This window comes from Acanthaster planci, linkage group LG05 (assembly GCF_054643075.1).
Source record: "Acanthaster planci isolate LZ-2023a linkage group LG05, COTS_SCS, whole genome shotgun sequence".
Taxonomy (NCBI): Eukaryota; Metazoa; Echinodermata; class Asteroidea; order Valvatida; family Acanthasteridae; genus Acanthaster; species Acanthaster planci.
Genome location: NC_141781.1, coordinates 18,166,585 through 18,184,410, shown reverse-complemented (window position 1 = coordinate 18,184,410; position 17,826 = coordinate 18,166,585). Strand labels below are relative to the sequence as shown.

General features: G+C 40.4%; 2 protein-coding genes across 8 annotated transcripts in view; one reads left to right on the top strand and one right to left on the bottom strand.

The window, feature by feature from the left end:
• The window catches only part of LOC110988707 (uncharacterized), a 57,404-nt gene that overhangs the window by 25,479 nt on the left and 14,099 nt on the right, over nt 1-17,826 (top strand). For 4 of the 7 annotated variants that reach the window (XM_087137486.1, XM_087137496.1, XM_087137495.1 and 1 more), the window contains one exon: nt 7,411-7,565. The exons of 2 other annotated variants lie outside the window; for them this stretch is intronic. The gene's annotated coding sequence lies outside the window, so the exon portion shown is untranslated. The remainder of the gene's footprint in view (nt 1-7,410; nt 7,566-17,826) is intronic. One more of the 7 variants, XM_087137489.1, reaches the window with a different exon arrangement.
• LOC110988706 (uncharacterized) lies at nt 169-11,601 on the bottom strand. The gene is made up of 8 exons (XM_022252481.2): nt 11,404-11,601; nt 10,534-10,578; nt 7,800-7,921; nt 7,248-7,503; nt 6,517-6,798; nt 2,838-2,962; nt 1,193-1,445; nt 169-802 (listed from the first exon to the last, which is right to left on the bottom strand). Exons 1-8 carry the CDS (start codon nt 11,543-11,545, stop codon nt 552-554), a joined length of 1,476 nt encoding a protein of 491 aa, XP_022108173.2. The 5' UTR covers nt 11,546-11,601; the 3' UTR covers nt 169-551.

Sequence of the window (17,826 nt, the reverse complement as noted above, 5' to 3'; positions counted from 1 at the left end):
GTATATTAGAAAGTTTATTACTGAACTTCGTATCCACCAAACAGCGGAAATGTTAATCCGTAACACTTATATGGATTCAAGAAAAGGTACACCATATCAACGTTCAATTTTATTTACCAATTCTATCCTTGACTATTCAGAATATAGCTAATTAATTTTAAAGCCGCGTGCACATATTTTTTTTCATTTTTGTTTGATTTTGTGTTTAGCTTCGTCATGAAAGAGGCATAGACAATAACTGCAATGTACACTCTTAAAAGTCCTGGGTCAGATTGACCCAGAATTGATGAGTCCCATTCGGCATGACCCTTTTCCGTCAAATATGACCCAGAAAGGGTCAAATATGACCCTTTTGACAATTTAAATGCCGAAAAATATATTCTGATCATTTTACTGTGCATGGTCACGTGTTCGGAAGTGAATAATTTGTATTCCACTTTTGTCACGAATTTCACGAAATTGGAATTAAGAATTACACGTCTTTGCTTTGAGACTTTTACAGCGTATCACTGTACCTGGTTTCTATTGTGGGTTTCCAATCACTTTTGATATTAAAACCGACGTAGCTTCATTTCGCATTTGACTATTCGATGGCCTTCCCATCCAACCCACATTATACCTTGATCATCTGGACCTTGTTGATATTCCCCATTAAGGCCATTCGATGCATCAGAGTTACCATTGCATGTTCCGAGCCACCAGCCCCCGTTCAGCTCAGCTGCACAATTAACATTGGTATCCTCATCATTGTCCATATCGTAGGTAGAGAAGTTTCGCATGTTGAGATGAGGAGGGACTGGATCTAATGCAGACGTTAGAAAGAAAACAGACAAGATGTTCAACATTCCGTTCTTACTGATTTGACAATGAGGATGGCATTGAAAAGAAAACAAGAAAAATGAGAAAGAGTAGACAGACATTTCCGTGTAAATGAGCTTCGCAAATTTCTTGGGGGCCAATGGCGCCACCAAGACATGTCAAAGGGCTGACCTTGGGTGAAGGTTTCAAAATTAAGTATCATGGATATTTTCCTCAACTTTTGAGGAAATGTATTACATCCTGAAGTTTTCAAGCCGCAAGAACAAAAATTAACAAAAAAAAGAGTTGGAGTTGTCTTGGTTGTTAATGCATAAACCTAGACTAGTGAGTTTCAATGTGGTGTGCTGCATATGTCCAGACTACTACATCATACCAAACTGAAATGATCCACCGTGAGTCAAAGTGTATTTGTTGCCGCTGATGCCGAAGTCCATGGCCTGTAAGGTATGATACTCTCCCTGATCATCCTTCAGGTCTACTCGTAGTGACCATCTATTCTCTGCTGTTAGATGAAGAAGTATCTCATTTCCAAGCCAGAACTCCCCCGTCATTTCGCCGAATCCGTCCTGGTACTCGCTCCAATTACGAGTGAAATTTACCGACCCATCAAATCGCTTCTGGAACACCTACAACGAACCAAAGAATTTTACTTCTCTATTACTGTTGAATGAATTAAAAGAGAACTTTGTCATATGTTAAAAAATGTGTAATAGGTATATGCAAAGGAGTAAAGTTTAATAACCTGTGTTTTCTTTTTTAAACCCTCGAGCTAAAGTTACGTCCCGACCAAACACAATCTGTCTCAACTGTAGCGTATCCAAGCTGCTTTTGGTGTGCGTGTTTGTTTCTGCATTCAATTGGGGACCCTGAACAATAGAGGTCCCCGAATGACAGAGGGTACCCGATTAACAATTGTGTACAAAACATATGGGTGGTCTTCTAAAAAAGTTAAAGTACAAACAAAAGAGGAACAATAGGGGGTCCTCAGTTGCAGGCAAATACACACTTGTGTGTGTGGGGGGGGTTAAAAGCGAATGCCGCTTCGGGCTTTTTGACATTATGCTGGGGGAGAAAAAGCATCAAAAGCCTTATTCACGGTCCGGAAATCCTAACTTGTACGTTAAGGTGGTTTCTTTGGGTTTTGGTGATAATATTTCAAGCATAAATATTACGATCAAATTCGATAAATATTAAAATGAAAAACAAAATCGTCTCCGCCCCCCCCCATATGCCACTGTGACCCAACAACCAAAAAAGCTGAACACGAAACTTACCGGGTCTATTAAAAATATCGGACTCGAAAACAGTTTTGTGCGCATCAAGTTGTGTATCAACTATCCCTCGTTGAATGAAATCTTTTGGAGATTCCTCATGATGAGTTTATCTTTAATATCTCTCATAATCGCTCATGTAAGTTAACAAGTGGGAAATGGGCCATGTTTAACTAGCATGACGGATGACTTAGGGGCTGCAGTAGAAATGGAATGAAAGATGCCATACATTCACTGCTTGCCAACTGTAAATACGCTTGCATAAACGTAGTCATATTGACCAAAGGATAGATTTAAACAGGCTAGTCATATTGACCAAAGGAACACGTTATCCAAAGATCTGTTCGAAACGCCCTGAAGTGCACACCAATTTCCAGGAGCTGGAATGTGTTCCGATTCACCAGACAACTACAACATGTTTGCTTAATCGAATCTGGCAATGCACCCAACGGGAAATATTCTAATAGGACAGCTGTTTAACATTCTCAACAATCATGCTCAGTCAATGCACCTACAATACTGACTAATAAATACAGTCGGTCTGACTACCCTTTGATTTTTAGTCCAAAACGGAGATAATTCGTCCGAAATGCATGATTGGCCTAGAGTAACCAGTTTGACTATTTTCCACCCAAATGACTAACTTATATTTACGGTGTAGAGTAATTTTAATCAAGAAGTATCAATTCTTTGTAGAGAAATCCACTTTTTACCTTCCGTCAATTTGGTCAAACAAAGTTTACTTACGATCCAGCCTCCGTATTGGGTATCCATATCACAGTATACCTCTACACCGCCAGGGTACTTCGACGGGTAGATGGTGTACACGCCACTCGTGGTGATATCAAAATCGTCATGTAGGAATCTGCAATCTGAGGGGAAACTGTGTCTTTAATGGACATTTAAATGCAAACAAACATTAATGTTTTTAAAACTGTGTCTTCATTGGACATTTTGGATGCATGGAAATAGAACTTATACTATTTATTAACGTACGAAAGGTTAACGTATAATGCTCTAAGAATAATGATATTGCTGAAAACTCTGACTTCTACTGTCCATTGTACATGATAAAGTTTGTGATTAAGTCACTATTTGAGTTCGCTGGTCTTCAACTTTATACAAGGTGCGCTTTATTCATCAAGTCAAGCCACAAGTCCATTTTTGAAAATCCACCCCAAGTCACGAGTCATTTGGTCCAGTCACAAGTCATTTGATCACAAATCAAGTCACGTCAAGTCCAAACACAGCCAAGTCACAGGTCATTTTGTCCGAGGCCAAATCAAGTCACGTGATGTGTGATTTCGAGCCTCTCCCAGTTGGAGCTTTCTGACCATTTCCCAGATGCATTCATTAAAAACTGCTCTGCTCACAACTACAAATTATGAAACATCAATTTTCAAAGAAAAAGCTGTAAAATGTAAAATTGAGATTCTCATAGTGCAGTCAATAAAAATATAAATTCAAGGCAGAGCTACTTATTTTACTATGGTAGCTTGTCGATATGTCGGTTCAAGTTTATTCATCAATAACACCAATACACATACAGCACAATTTGCTTTCTACTGGACTGGTGGGCTCATCAAGGAGGGGAAAATCGAACACTGTATAGAGGGTATGGGTAACACAACAAGGACGTAGGCTGGTGTCGCCCCGTGGGTGCGATTTTCAAGAAAGCTGAGCTCCAACTTCCAACATTTAAACGAGGAAGGTTAGTATGGTACACACCAGTCATAATACGCACAAAACACCACTCGCTCTGAGCTCCCTACTGTACGCAGTGACCTAGGCCGCATCCAAATTCCTGGCTACGGCTGCTGACGTGGTCCGGTCGGTCGTATGTACGCTTTCAAATATCGAGTATGTTGACCGTGTCCGGATTTTCCCGTGTTAAGTATTGGGAGTGGACTAATCATACGGACTAATGCGGGAGCGTGCCGTCCTATCCTACCCTCCTCTCGCGATATTTTTTTCCTTTAGTTTGGCACTTGAATCCGAGCATTACCGTATTTCTCTACAGCATGGATATATCCAGCAAGACCAAGGGGTGCCCCCTCCAACATGTCCAATCGCTATACCACACTGTACAGTATTGTCACCTTACACCCCTCCCATGTCTGAAAAGAATTCCTCAGATTCCTGTGAAACAATGACCAACACAAAGCAGGGGGCTCTGTTCGTCTCACATCCTGCTTCATACGAGCGGTGATCAGTCTTGCAGACAGACCAATAAGGCGTGTTATTAATACAGAATAAAGCATTGCAACAACATCCAAACAAAAAGCTGAGGCGCTAATACGGTAAGTAGGCAATCTATGTGAGTCTTTACAGTAGAAGACGACCGTGACACCCCTGATATTAAATTAATGCAAGCAATATTTCTGAAATCACTGAAAAATTGCCCAGGTTAACTTTAACCTAAGGAAGGGTCAAAACTGCAACTACCCAAATAAGGAGCTGTGTTAACCCAATTTTGGGGTAAGAATTACCTTCGGTTTCATTTGTCACCCACAAAGTGAGTGGATATGACCCATTGTTTGGTTAAAAGAAACCAGAAATTAACATCAATCACCCAAACTGGATTAAAAAAATCTAAACCATTGGGGAGTTGCAGTTTTCACCCTCCCTTGGGTTAAAATTTAACCCAGGCATTTTTCTCAGTGTGTCAACAGTTAAGTTACTACAGAGGGGGTTGAAAAACTTCTATGTCATTTGGATCCACAAAAACAATACATCACCTCGTATCCTCAAGCTATGTGCTGCAAGCTTAACACCCACACTCAAAACAGTATTTCAAAAATCGCTTGATACTGGTACTCTGCCTTCAGACTGGTATTATGCAAATGTTGTTCCACTATTCAAGTCTGGTGACAGGTCTGCGACGTCCAATTATTGTCTCATCTCGCTCACGTTGGTCGTTTACAAAGTATTGGAACAGATGATATGTCACATCATCATGGATTTTTGGGAAACACATCAAGTACTACGAGATCACCAACACGGGTTGCGCAAAGGTATATCATGTATCATGTGAGACACAACTTGCTACGACAACCGAGGACCTTGCTGCGGTACTAGTTCAGGAAGACCAAGTCGATTGTGTTTAGATTTCAGTAGGGCATTTGACAAGGTCCAACACCAATGATTGCTAGCCAAACTTCGTCACAGTGGTCTGCCAGATTCATTGATTTCATGGATGAGAGGTTTTCGCACTAAAAGATCTCAGCAAGTCACTATAGATGGGGATTCTTATGAGAAGGTTCCTGTTTTATCCGGTGTACCCAAAGTGTAGTCTTAGGTCCAGCAGTGTTTCTTCTGTATACAAACGACCTTCCACAAACCATTAAACCTACAGTAAGGCTACTCGCTGATGACTGCATTATGTACAGAAAGATTGCTTCTGCAGAAGATTCAGTTATCCTTCTAAAGGATATTGACTCACTCCGTGTTTGGCAAAAGCAATGGCTGATGCAATTTAATAATAAGTGCGCTGTTATGCTAATCACCCATAAGAAAAGGCCCCTCATGAACATATATAAGATAAGAGATTCTCAGCATAGGCACACGCACCGGGGAGTTTATTTAAACAGAAAGCTCACCTGGAACAACCATAATGCCAAAGTTGGCACCAAAGCCAACTACACCTTAGGTTTCCTTCGACGGAATTTTTATTACTGCAACCTGGAAGTCAAATCCATGGTATATACAAGACCCTCATTAGACCACAATTCAACCATCATGCAGCTCAACCATCCGGAATACACACCAGCATATCTACATCGACACCCTTGAAATTGTCTAAAACCAGTCTGCCAGGTTGGTGAAAAGGAATTTCAGCCGAAATAGTAGTGTTTCATGAATGGTTAATGATCTTGCATGGAAAAGACTGGAGGAAAGAAGGCTTAGTGCCCGTCTGATCCTCCCGTATAAAGCACACCATCAACTTACACCCATTAAAGTCAATACGTTGTACATCAATTCTAGCCCAAGAAGACACAATAGACACAACACCGGCCTATCTTTTTTACGCCCCCAAACAATAAGGACTGCCACAAATTCTCCTTTCTACCTAGAAGCACAGATCACTGGAACACTCTCCCATAGACTTTAGGACCTCGCCAACTTTGAACAACCTAACTGCTGCATTTACCACGTCTACGCACCGTGCGGGATATCCTGTAAAGGAGATTTACATTATAACACAGTTTTAGACTGCCGTTCGGTTAATATGAACGCCCTAAGCGGAAATGTCTTCTGCTGGCAGGGTGTGCAAGGGGTGCTGATTTATCAACCTTGAACAGAAACACCCCCATAAGTTAAAATGAGTCGTGTTTGTGAATTTCATAGTCGTTTGTGAACTAAAGGATCGTCCATCGCTAAGAAAACTGTGCCCTCTCTTGATGGTCCCACAACTAGTATGACTTACCTCCAACATGGAAGCGACGCAGCTTCATTTCACTACTCCTAGCTATTACAAGGTTGTCCCCATCAAACCAGCCAAAAGTACGGTGAACCTTGCTCGAAGCATTTTCAGGGAGTACATACTCGCCATTCAGATTGCTCAAAGAATTGTGCAAAGAACCACACTGGCCGAACCACCAACCTCCCCTCGCTAGAGCAGCACAGTTGAGTTGGTCTTCACCGTCGTTGTCTCTATCGTAGGTGGAGAACGGGCTTGGTGTCTGGCTTGATGGTAAGGGGGATCTCCCTGCATAGACCAGCAGACAATGGAACAAGTATTTTTCTCCACTAACGAATGGAAATTCAATGACAATCAAGGCCATGACTCCATATTCCTCTGAACACCAGGCCTTCTCTAAACATTTTAGGCTGGTTTTTTTTTTGGGGGGGGTACCCTGGTTGACCCCCTTGGATCCGCCCTCAATGTTGTGAACAGAAGCAGAGTATCGACTGCTGTTTATGAAGAGCTACTCAACGAGAAGAGAACACACTTCAAATGATCTGTGACAAGCAAATCTGAAAAAAAGAGTTCGAATAGAGCTCATACCTCTACATTCCTCAAAGATTCAAATTAGAAAATGCATCATATACAGTAATCTCCATCTTAGTCGACAATGGCCCATGCTTTGGAGAAAATTGTCTTCGGTAAAATTTCAAAGGAATTTTTGAGTCCGATACCACTGTAATCAACCGTACCTGTTGATCCCTCAACCTTGAGGGTGTAGCTGTCACCCTCGACACGGAATGGCCATCGGTACCTGGTAGGCTTTTTCCCGTAGAAGTAATCGTCAAACGTCAAATCAATCTGTAGTAGCCATTTATTTTCCGAGGTCAATTGACGAAGTTTCTCGTTTCCCAGCCAGAACTCGCCCGTCAGGTTGCCGAATCCGTCCCTGTACTCGATCCAGTTGCGAGTGAAATTCACCGACCCGTCAAGCCGCCTCTGAAACACCTGGAACGAAAGAGCCTTTTCGGTGTTAACTGAACGCTTGTGAAAATTGACCTTCGTAACAGGTAACTGAAGTAAATTTCCCATAAATACACATTCTCCTGAGGGTGAAATTTAAGTTGGTTGTCTTTTTATTTGTAAAATATGTTTTACCAAATCTGGATCATGTATTGCCAGGAGCGATAACATCAACGCAACCTTTGAAAATCAAAGTTGACGTGAGTCGTTTTGATCATGAAATGTCAGTTCTGTAAAGGGATGTCGTCATTACTCTCGTCAAATTGGTGAAACAAACTCACTATCCAGCCTCCGTATTGGGCATCCATGTCACAGTAGACCTCTAGGCCGTTAGGGTACTTCGATGGGTAGATGGTGTACACGTCACTCACGGTTACACCAGCATTATACCAGGAAAGACAATCTCGGGGAAAAAAATGTCTTAAATGGAAAATTGGGATGCACTGGTAAAGTATAATTGTCAACTTATGTGTTAAAGGTGAAAAAAGGTAATCCAACTTTAAGGGGTTCATAGCTAGATGGCATCTCATATAGCATTTTGAGGACCACAGCAATAAAATTGAAGATAAGCACTTTCAAATGACACTTTTCTTGCCTAATCATGTGATTGCATAAGTTAACACCAATGGATTGAAAAAAAGGCACCAAAACTGCATTGGTTCCCTTATAAAGCCTCGTTGTATTTCACTTCACCAACTGCCACACCTTGACTGTGAATAATCTTTTGCCTGGTTAAGCAATGGTGTTTATTCAAAAGGCCTGGCGTGTCAATTCTGGCCATCAAACAAGCCTGGTATCATGAAAGTGAACCAATCGCATTTTGCACCCTAAATTCTGGGTGATGCTGCTCAATCAAGCAAGGCCATGGGCAAGAAACCTTTGTGTCATTTTAACGGATATAATCCCTACTTTAAAGTGATACCATGATCCTTACTGAAAGCAACATACATTAGTATGGTCGTATTTACCCCTTAAAGTTGGATTACCGTTTTTGAAATACCCTGTACAACAGACGCTGGATCACTGATGAGCGTCTATATAATTATAAGATGAAGACTGGCCATTAATTATGCAAGACAACACAGCACTAGTCCTTGGATGATCAACTACCGTGTATTACACTGTTGGCTGGAAAACACGGCACATGCAAGAAACTGGGCGATCGAGTTGGGCTTCCTCTATTGTTTCCGCAGGATTTTCAGCGTTGTTCACGTGACATAAATAAAGCCATGTAAGCTTAATTTGTTTGGTGTCTGACTGAGTCTCCTTGTGCACCACGTATGTGTATGCCCCATAGAGACAACGTTCACTACAAGCACGTATTAAAGCTAACTCAATTTTAAGCAGACAACAATTTTTCCTGCGAACAGACGACGTTAGTCATGCAGGTATTTTCAAAGGCTAACCTTGTAAAATATCGAAGTGTAGCAGCACAAATAGTTTTCGGGAGCATCTTAACACAACACAGAGAACAATACATAATGTTTCCTCCATTCGTAAGATTTTAAAGTGACGAAGAATATCAGAACAGTATATAAAGTGACTTTTACATATCTTTTCTACAATCAAAAGAAATGAAATTGCAAATTCTGCTCTGTTTTCATCATCTTATTTGTAATAGAAAATAAATTTTCTGAGACAAAACTCTAGCGCCAAATCAAAGGCTCCCCCCCCAATGCATTGATTTCACCCATTTATTTATAATCCATCTGATAGATTTTTAGTTAGGCCATTTTTAACCGTTACAACAATGCAAGAAAATTTTAAAGCCGTTTTTGTATCTATTCCTATGACCAAAATGGCATACCCAATACTAGGCTGATGCTGATGATTTTCTGTTTGACTATAGTGACTTTGTCTCGTAGAATCGTTAAATTAGAGATATTTCCTGTTCATCACTTCCGCTGCTATATCATGCATACTGACGCGACGTCGAACTTGCCTCGTCCACCTTAGCACATATGCGTGATACATGTCACTGGTAAATAATGCAAACGTGTGACCCATGAATCGTCGTTTCAAGAATGTTACTCAAAAGTCTGCCATTACAAGAGTATGGTGCAAGGGTATCATCTTTTTGTCAAAAGTGTGAGAAGGCGGTAACTCCTGACTGTGAGAATTAAGTTTTATTTGGATAAAAAGTAATTATACATTAGATATGTGACGATTGTTTTGTTAGAAAATGTCTGGGTTCACAACAACTTGGCGCAAAAATTTGGTTCAACTTCAAATTTGTTTGTTCTGCGGCCCCCAAATTCTTGCACGCAATCTATTAATTTCAACACTCTTCTACTTGATATAAATTTAGTTTTTATAACCAGGAAAACCCACTTATAATAGAAATTGGTCCAATTTGACAACAAATAATTGTGGGGTTATTTCAAACCATGTTTTCATTACCGGTACATTTTTTGAAACAGGCCACTAAATCAACGCTACTGATTATTTATGCTCGGTTTCATGGAAATCCGTCAAAAAGGATAACGTCTCATTTTGCGATCACAGCGCACGAAATTAGATATGACCTGATGCTTTTCTGTTGTTGGGCACATATATATACCTATACTTTGGTAATGAGCACCATGGACACCTGTGGCAACATGTTTTAAGTTTTTCAATTCATAGTACAGGAGCATACGCCTTATTGACGTCCTCGTCGGTTGAGTCAGCTGACATCCTCCGTCACAATCCGGACGGCAATGATTTTATAACGGCTATGACTGATACGCTACGTGGCATACGAATTCCAGCTACGCATGTATCAGACGTTCTTACGGAGCCGGGATAACTCGGACTATACTTTTAACCCTCCCTCGAAAAAAATTCTTGGCAGCGCCCTTGCAGTTGTGTCAGTGTGGGTTCTAAGGAGAAGCACTGATGTATACTTGTTATAAAGGAATAGTGTCGATCGTGACAGTAAAAATATGCCATTATGACCCACAAGGGAACAAGTATACAGTGTAAGTTATGAAAGAGAGTTGATTACTGTGACGAATTTAGCCTATTATGACTTACCATAATAGTGGAATCGATGCAGCGTCATATCACTACTCTGAGGTACTGCAAATTAATATTTAATGTATAAATTGATATACATTAAGATACAAAACTGTCGGATGATCTGTGCCAGCATTAAAAAACGGAAGCAAGATTCACGTTGATTGTTTCCTTTTTCAAAAGAAGAAAACCCATAGAGGAGAATGGTGAAAATGAAACCAATGGATTTCTTTTGAAAACTTCTAAAATTTTAAACGAATTCTTTTGAAACACACAGCCTAATGCTTTATTGTGAAAATCCAAATCACAGGCCCTATTTAAAATTTGAGCTTGATTGAATATACAAAAACGAACAGTGTAGATTTCATGTAAATTAAATGCCGGCATGTGAAGTTGTAAAATCTTAAGTAAAATATGAACTTTGGAACGGCACCACTTACAATTAAATTTAGCTAGATCATTATTGATATGTTTTTTTCCAATTAAACAGAAAATATATCCTGCCATTTAATCCTGCCAGGGTCACAAAAGTAAATGGAATTCCAACTTTTTTCACTGATGCTTTATTCGGTAAAGAAACACATTGCTCGTTGATAACACATTCATTGTGCTGTGTCAATTTGATGGTAGTTATACTGGTACTAATAACGCTGTACACGGACGTGGAATTAGCTGGAGTCCTTTTTTGTAACAGGCCCAGTCTTGATAAACCGTTATTTTTTTGACTTGTAATTAGACTTCACTCGGTCTCACTCATGCAACAAGTATGATTTTGACCACAATTCTGGTATGGCATGTTACGTGGACCTCGTATGTTGAAATAACTGAGCCAAGCTTGATTGAGTCAAAGAGGAATCTAGAAAGTCACCGTCTTCTACCGTGACTTACCGGTACCCGAGACCATCCCGCCATTGGTGTCTTTCAGCGAGTAGCGAGGCGTGTCATCATCTTCATCATAGTACAGACTCCCTTGGGTTGCAGAGAAATTTCCAGGATGCTCTCGTCTTGTTGCAAAGTTCAACTCGCACATTTTGTTGCATTCAATGAAGATAAAAGACTTGCAACGTTCATCCACGCTACAGTCCCGCCCGCAGATGACAGGAGAGCGAACAGGTCTACGTGCGTATGCAAAGCCTTGAAGTGAGCGATTTTCGGCGGCGTACATGGTATTGCGGATGGAATCACATTGATGAGCAGAGACAAAAATGACCACTCCCCAACACAATGGCATCCCCAAAACTTTGAAACGGGTGTAAGGCTTTGCCATTATTGAATTTTTCTGGCTTTACTGACCAATCGGAATTAGCCGAATGTCATAAAATTTAGGCTCAAGTAGGAGACCAGACAGTCATGTTGAAATGATTAAGTTGATACTAAGCAACGTCTACGCGCTACATTAACTGTGTTACCAGCTGGCAATCTGTCAGCCGGGAGAGAGATCACAATAAGGCGCTAATATAATATTCTGGCTCTGCCATGCATAATGCGGTCAGGTTCCACTAATGATGACCTGGGTCAGGGGTCACAGTGTTTTATTGCTCGTCCAAATAGCTTCATTTGACACCACATTGGTGTTCCTCCGTTATTGTTGCAGCCTGAATTTGTCATTTTTGTAATCGTTTCCTGATTATAAAATCAGGCAATAATTTTCAAACTGAATTAAACCTTTTAGTTTTTGTCTTAACTTGTAATGCATGGAATGTATTCATCTTGCTGTGTGAAATTATGTGTTCTGTATTTGACTACAAACTGTTAACGTTAATTTTAGAAATCCTAGCATACTCTTTACATTGGCTAATTATTTTATTTGTCAATTGTATTTTTATTTGCTATATATACAGTATTCAAATTTATTTTCATGTCTTTATGTTCCTGCATGGGCATAAGTCCCAAGGGATGGGGGTACATATCCCTTCCACTTTTTATTGGGGAATGGTCTATTAAATTATTCCCCCCGCACTTTCTTGTGGTGCAAAAAAAAATGGAAGTAGAATGTGAACAATATTTTGACTTCCCAACAACCAGAATATATTCAATAGCACTCAAAAATGGAGAACAATAAAAACATAAATACGCTGTTCTGTTGTAAGATTCTCCTGGAATGGATATCATGAACATCGCCCCCACACAGTGTCATATGATGTCAGCCCCCCCCCCCCGCTTTTCATATTTCCATCAAGTCATCCCCCACTATTCTCCGTCACCCATCCTACTTTGCTAAGTATTACAAATCATCACCAGTTGCGTAGTTGAGGACTCACCCCTTGGGCGATGCTGGTGATGCTGTTGTAAGCGGATTGTGGGAAACAGCGCTAAAAATTTCGGTGAAGTCCAGTTGTCGCGTTTTAGGCTCAAATGATATGTACTGCATGGCTGTGTAGGCTTTAAAAATTTATCGCTCGTACTTTTCACAAAAAGGTCATGTACATTAAATCTTTAGTGGGTATTCTAGAACTATTTTTCACGTCCAAACGCAATTTTGGACCTACTTGAGCTGCCCATTTCACTTTATGATCCAATTGGTTTTTAAATTTTAATGCTTGGTCCAGAATGGCTGAGTATATCGTGCCATCAGTGCATTTTCACAATGGCAATTACAAAGAACGAGAAGCCAATTTTCTTTTAAATAAAAACCAAACTGCCATTTGAAAACAGGACGAGACACGCAGTTAGTAGCTGTTTTCGCTGTATACGAGGTTCACATTATAAATGATTCATTTGATTTGTACTGCAGTGAAAGATAAAACATACTTCAACAAATTTAGGCTTCACGGACAGAAATCTTCGCTGAATTTTAGTGCTCTTGCCCTTTTTAAAAACATGTCACTGTAATTACAGCTTCTAACATTGAACACATGCATGTGTAAGCTTTGACCAGAGAACTTCAGTTTGCTTTAAACTGTTTCTACATCAGTGGTGTAGCTGCGGGGATGGGGAGGGCACTTGCCCCCCAACAAATCCCTGGTACCCCCCACTAAAAAAATCCGGGTAAATGGATATTGAACGTGGCTGACAAATTTGTCGAACCTTTCAAAACGCACATTGGTTCGACAAATTTCGCGCATTGTGATTGGCCAACGCGTTGCAAACTCTTAGTGGCGCAGTATTGTGAAACGGCCGTATTGCGCAGTTGCTTTTATTTAATAAGCGGTGTACCAAAGGTGTTCATGTGCAGTTATTGCCCTTATCGAACGCTTTCCTCTGGACTTATTTTGGGAATAAAATAGTCAAGTTGTTTATATTTTTTGTTTCTTTTAAATCATTTTTACGATGGACTTTATACAAAAAGGTATTTTATGAGATTCCATGATCACTCGTTATAAAACAGCGCATCTTATTTTTCGTGAACTTATCTGTCTAGTGTTGGTCAACATGTTATTGGCCAGTCTAAGCGAAATTCATACAAAGACATTCAAGAGTAAAAAAAATAGAAACATTGCATGGATAATGGAAAAGTTCATCAACGTCTTTTAAAAATTATTCATGAGAGCAAACGTATATCTATTGTTACATATTTTTCTTTATATTTCCTGGTGACTGCGATAAGTTGCAGTTAAGTGCAAAGAAAACACCCCAAATGTTGCTATGATATCACTGACCCCACTTGTCCGGCTAAGCTGCAGGCGGTAACCAGGCATTTTGGAATGTTTACTATTGTTAATCTGACCAGGCGGCGATGATCATGGAGCACTTTGATGTGCCAGAGTTGTACCTCCCTCTGTGTCCTTCCTCCATGTTTTGATCAATTTCAATTTTGGCTCTCTGTCCATTGATGGTTGGCCATGTTTCAAGTATGCACATGTGCACTTACTTTGTACATGGGCATGACAAGTACTTCTTCAACGCACCTATACCAGCACTACTACGGATAAATGATTCTTGTGCAAAATATTTGCAACAACTTAAAAATACTGCATGTACCGATGTTTTTTATCAGGTCTTACTGCACAGGCACTTATTTTGTTTATTTTGATAAACAGGGGAAAATAGGCTTGAAATGGGAATTACAATTGATATATTTTATTTCAAATCTGATTGTGTTTATATAAAAAACAGTTTTTAGAATTTGTTTAAAAATTTTGTGCAGCTGCGTTAATATAATACAGTGGTCCAATGTCATCTTATCAATTTTAGTTGTCAGGTTATTTCTGTGAACTTTATTTATATTTTGTTAAGTGTCAAGAAGTGCCGAAATGTCGTCTGGCGTCTTCTACCTTGAAATCCACAGCAAAGTCTCAACTACGTGGTGCACAAAGGCATAGGAGTGAACATACGTGTTTCCCACGCTGGGTTTAAAAAGCAAAAGTACTCTATAGATTTGTGTGTCGCTGACCGTTGCGGTCTCGATACAGTTTCGTTTTGATAATGCATTGCTTTGACATGTATTGCTACTGCCTTGTTTTCACGAAAAGCCGGATCTGTGCAAATGATATCCTTTATACAAGGGAGAGATTTAGGAATGATTGAAACCTGGCACTAAGGTTTTAGAAATTCTCATTAAGGATCCCAGCTAGTAGCATCTTTGGTCCCTTCGCGGAGCACGCGCATCAGCTCTTGCGCTCTTTATAAGAGGATGTCTCGAAAATACTATGGCTCAAACGCCGTTGGTCAGAAGAGTGGCAGACAGCAGACCACCCCAGGCTGCACAGGTTTGTGGAGGCGCCAGACGAACTTCTAGGCGAGGACCTAACGCGTAGGCAATAGACAATACTCAACCGTCTCAGAACTGGCGTTAGCCGCTTCGCCGCTACCATGAAAGGATGGGAGCTGAAAGACTCTGCTGCATGCGACTGTGGAAACCCCGAACAGACAGTCGATCACGTCATCGAGTCCTGCCCACTACAACGGCCACCCAACGGTGAACCTGGCATTTCCACCCTGGACGACGATACCTGGGCATGGTTCTTCACCACTGAGCTGAATATGTGAGGATAAGACGCTGGCAGCATACGAAGAATACAACAGAAGAGCATCTTAGGGTCATATTTTTGTAGTAACTTGGTTTTCATGAAATAAAACCTGAATAATATCTATACAATATTCTATTTATTGGACACATTGCAGGCTCTAAAAGAGATAAGTGCCATTTCAGAGAATGAAAATTCAGCTTTTGAGACCTGGCTCCTGCAATAAGATTAAGTTAAAAACAACTAACTTTACACTTAAGAAAGCAACAGTATAAGTTGGAAATATTGTGACCTGTTATCAGCTGAACAATTCTACTTCACTTTAAGTGTTTTCATTTGTAACACTTAATCTTCAGAGAAAACTCCTGTTATACATTTCTTTTTAAAAGTAGAATATATCTCACAATACATTTTTCGAAATCTGAAGTAGTAATCTGGGATGTCGTCAGAACCCTTTTAAGTTTTCATCTTTAGGTTTTTAAAATTTAAGATCAGCACAGAAACTGTATTTAAATTATCTGTTTCTGGAGACCAATAAAAGAATACAACTTTTGAATAAGGTCACTTGATTAAACTAAAATGTACACAGTAATACGCAATTCGGGTAATCTGAAAATTAAAAAGCCACTCATAAAAAGGTCTGAATAAGTGAGCATACCTCTACATCATTGACCTTAAACTTGAAATTTCTTGACTTAAATGAACATCTTGGGTCCATCAAGACATTGACGCAAAAAATGCCCTCCTTGTTAGTAGCTGCTGGAAGAAGATTTGAGCACAGAAAACGAGAACACGTAGGTACCCGGCAAAATACATGTGAATGTACCAGTCGCTAAATTGAAGTTTGTACCCGGCAGAAGCGTCTCAGCCTCCTGGAAGAGCAAACGGTTGCTGCCACTCGCGGAGTTATCTGGACTCTCACCGGGGTCACCTTTGACCTTGGATACCAACTTCTCCAGATGGGCCAACTAGACCAGGTGGGCCTCTTGGACCCATCTTACCGGGCAGGCCGATTCCCTCGTCCCCTTTAATGCCTTTCGGCCCAGGGTTTCCTGGAGCTCCCCGCTCACGTACGGGGCCAATTGGACCAATCTCGCCCCTTTCACCTGGATCACCTGTGTCGCCTTTTGACCCCGCGGGGCCATACAGGCCTGGGCTCCCTGGCAGGCCTGGAATGCCAGGTGTTCCAGCAGGTCCCTGGCAACATATTGGACAAACACCATCACCGTCAGTGGTAACTGGCCCGGTAATGGCAGCTCGAAGCTTCACAGAGTTATTACCCAGAAGGATGGTGACCGAAAAGATGGTTGCAAAGGAGATTTGCATCTGTTAAAAATAATAAAACAACACACACATACACACACATCAACCAACAGAGGGAAGGAGAGAGGAACAAATCATAATGCTCTGTAGCTTGGAACAAATACGTCAGTGTGTAAGATCATTGACCATGTGTTCCTTCGCGATTAAGATATAAACACTTTTACCTTTCAGGTTATTACCATTGGTTGTATATTTTTAGTTTTCAAGCACACATTATGCGCTTGAAAATCAAACTGACACTAGGTAAAGTGTGCGGAGAATTCAGGACTCAACGGAACTCATCATTTCCAATGTTTGGCCTAGTGTTCGTTATAGTGGCGCTGTACCGTACATAAACAGCAGGCTCGTGGAAAACCTTCAGCAGGTCAGCTTAGGGGTTTATTGTTAAGTGAGACAGACATATGGGTCTAGGTGTATCACCTTTCTCTGGTTGCGACAAGGAGATAGGGCGTATGTAAAACATGAAATCACAAAAGGAAAACCCCACTTTGGATAAGGAAATCCTATCAGCTTTGTGGTTAAGCGTGTATGTTTTGCACCAAGATTGTTCCATTTCAGACATGATTGCGCTCCGAGAACAGGACAGATCATGAAGTGAATAGTTAAGTTAGCCGTGACCTAATTATAATTTGCAAAGCATAAAACACATAACATTGACTAAACACTAAAACCAAAATACAAAATTACAAAAGTACAAATACACATATTACAAGACAGGCAAAACAACCAAAATATAAAAGTGACAAAGTAGTGAGGATGAAGTGGGAAAGTAATGAAAGTCCTTTAGTATTTCCAAAATAAACTTAACAGACAAGATCTCACGCGGTTTGATAAATTATTTTTTGCCTTCAAAGACACTCACACGACTTTCAAGGAATTGGCTAGTTTGTTTTCTCTGTCTAGAGGGCATGATGAAGTGAAAAATTCAAACGCACATTGCTAAATATGTTGCAAACGCTGGAGACAAATCGAAAAATCGACTGGAATACATATCAGGGAGCACGCCTGCATGCGTATACTCGTAACCGCCATGACTCTACTGGGTATGCACCCTTCTTTTAAGTGTTTGGCAGAAACCCCA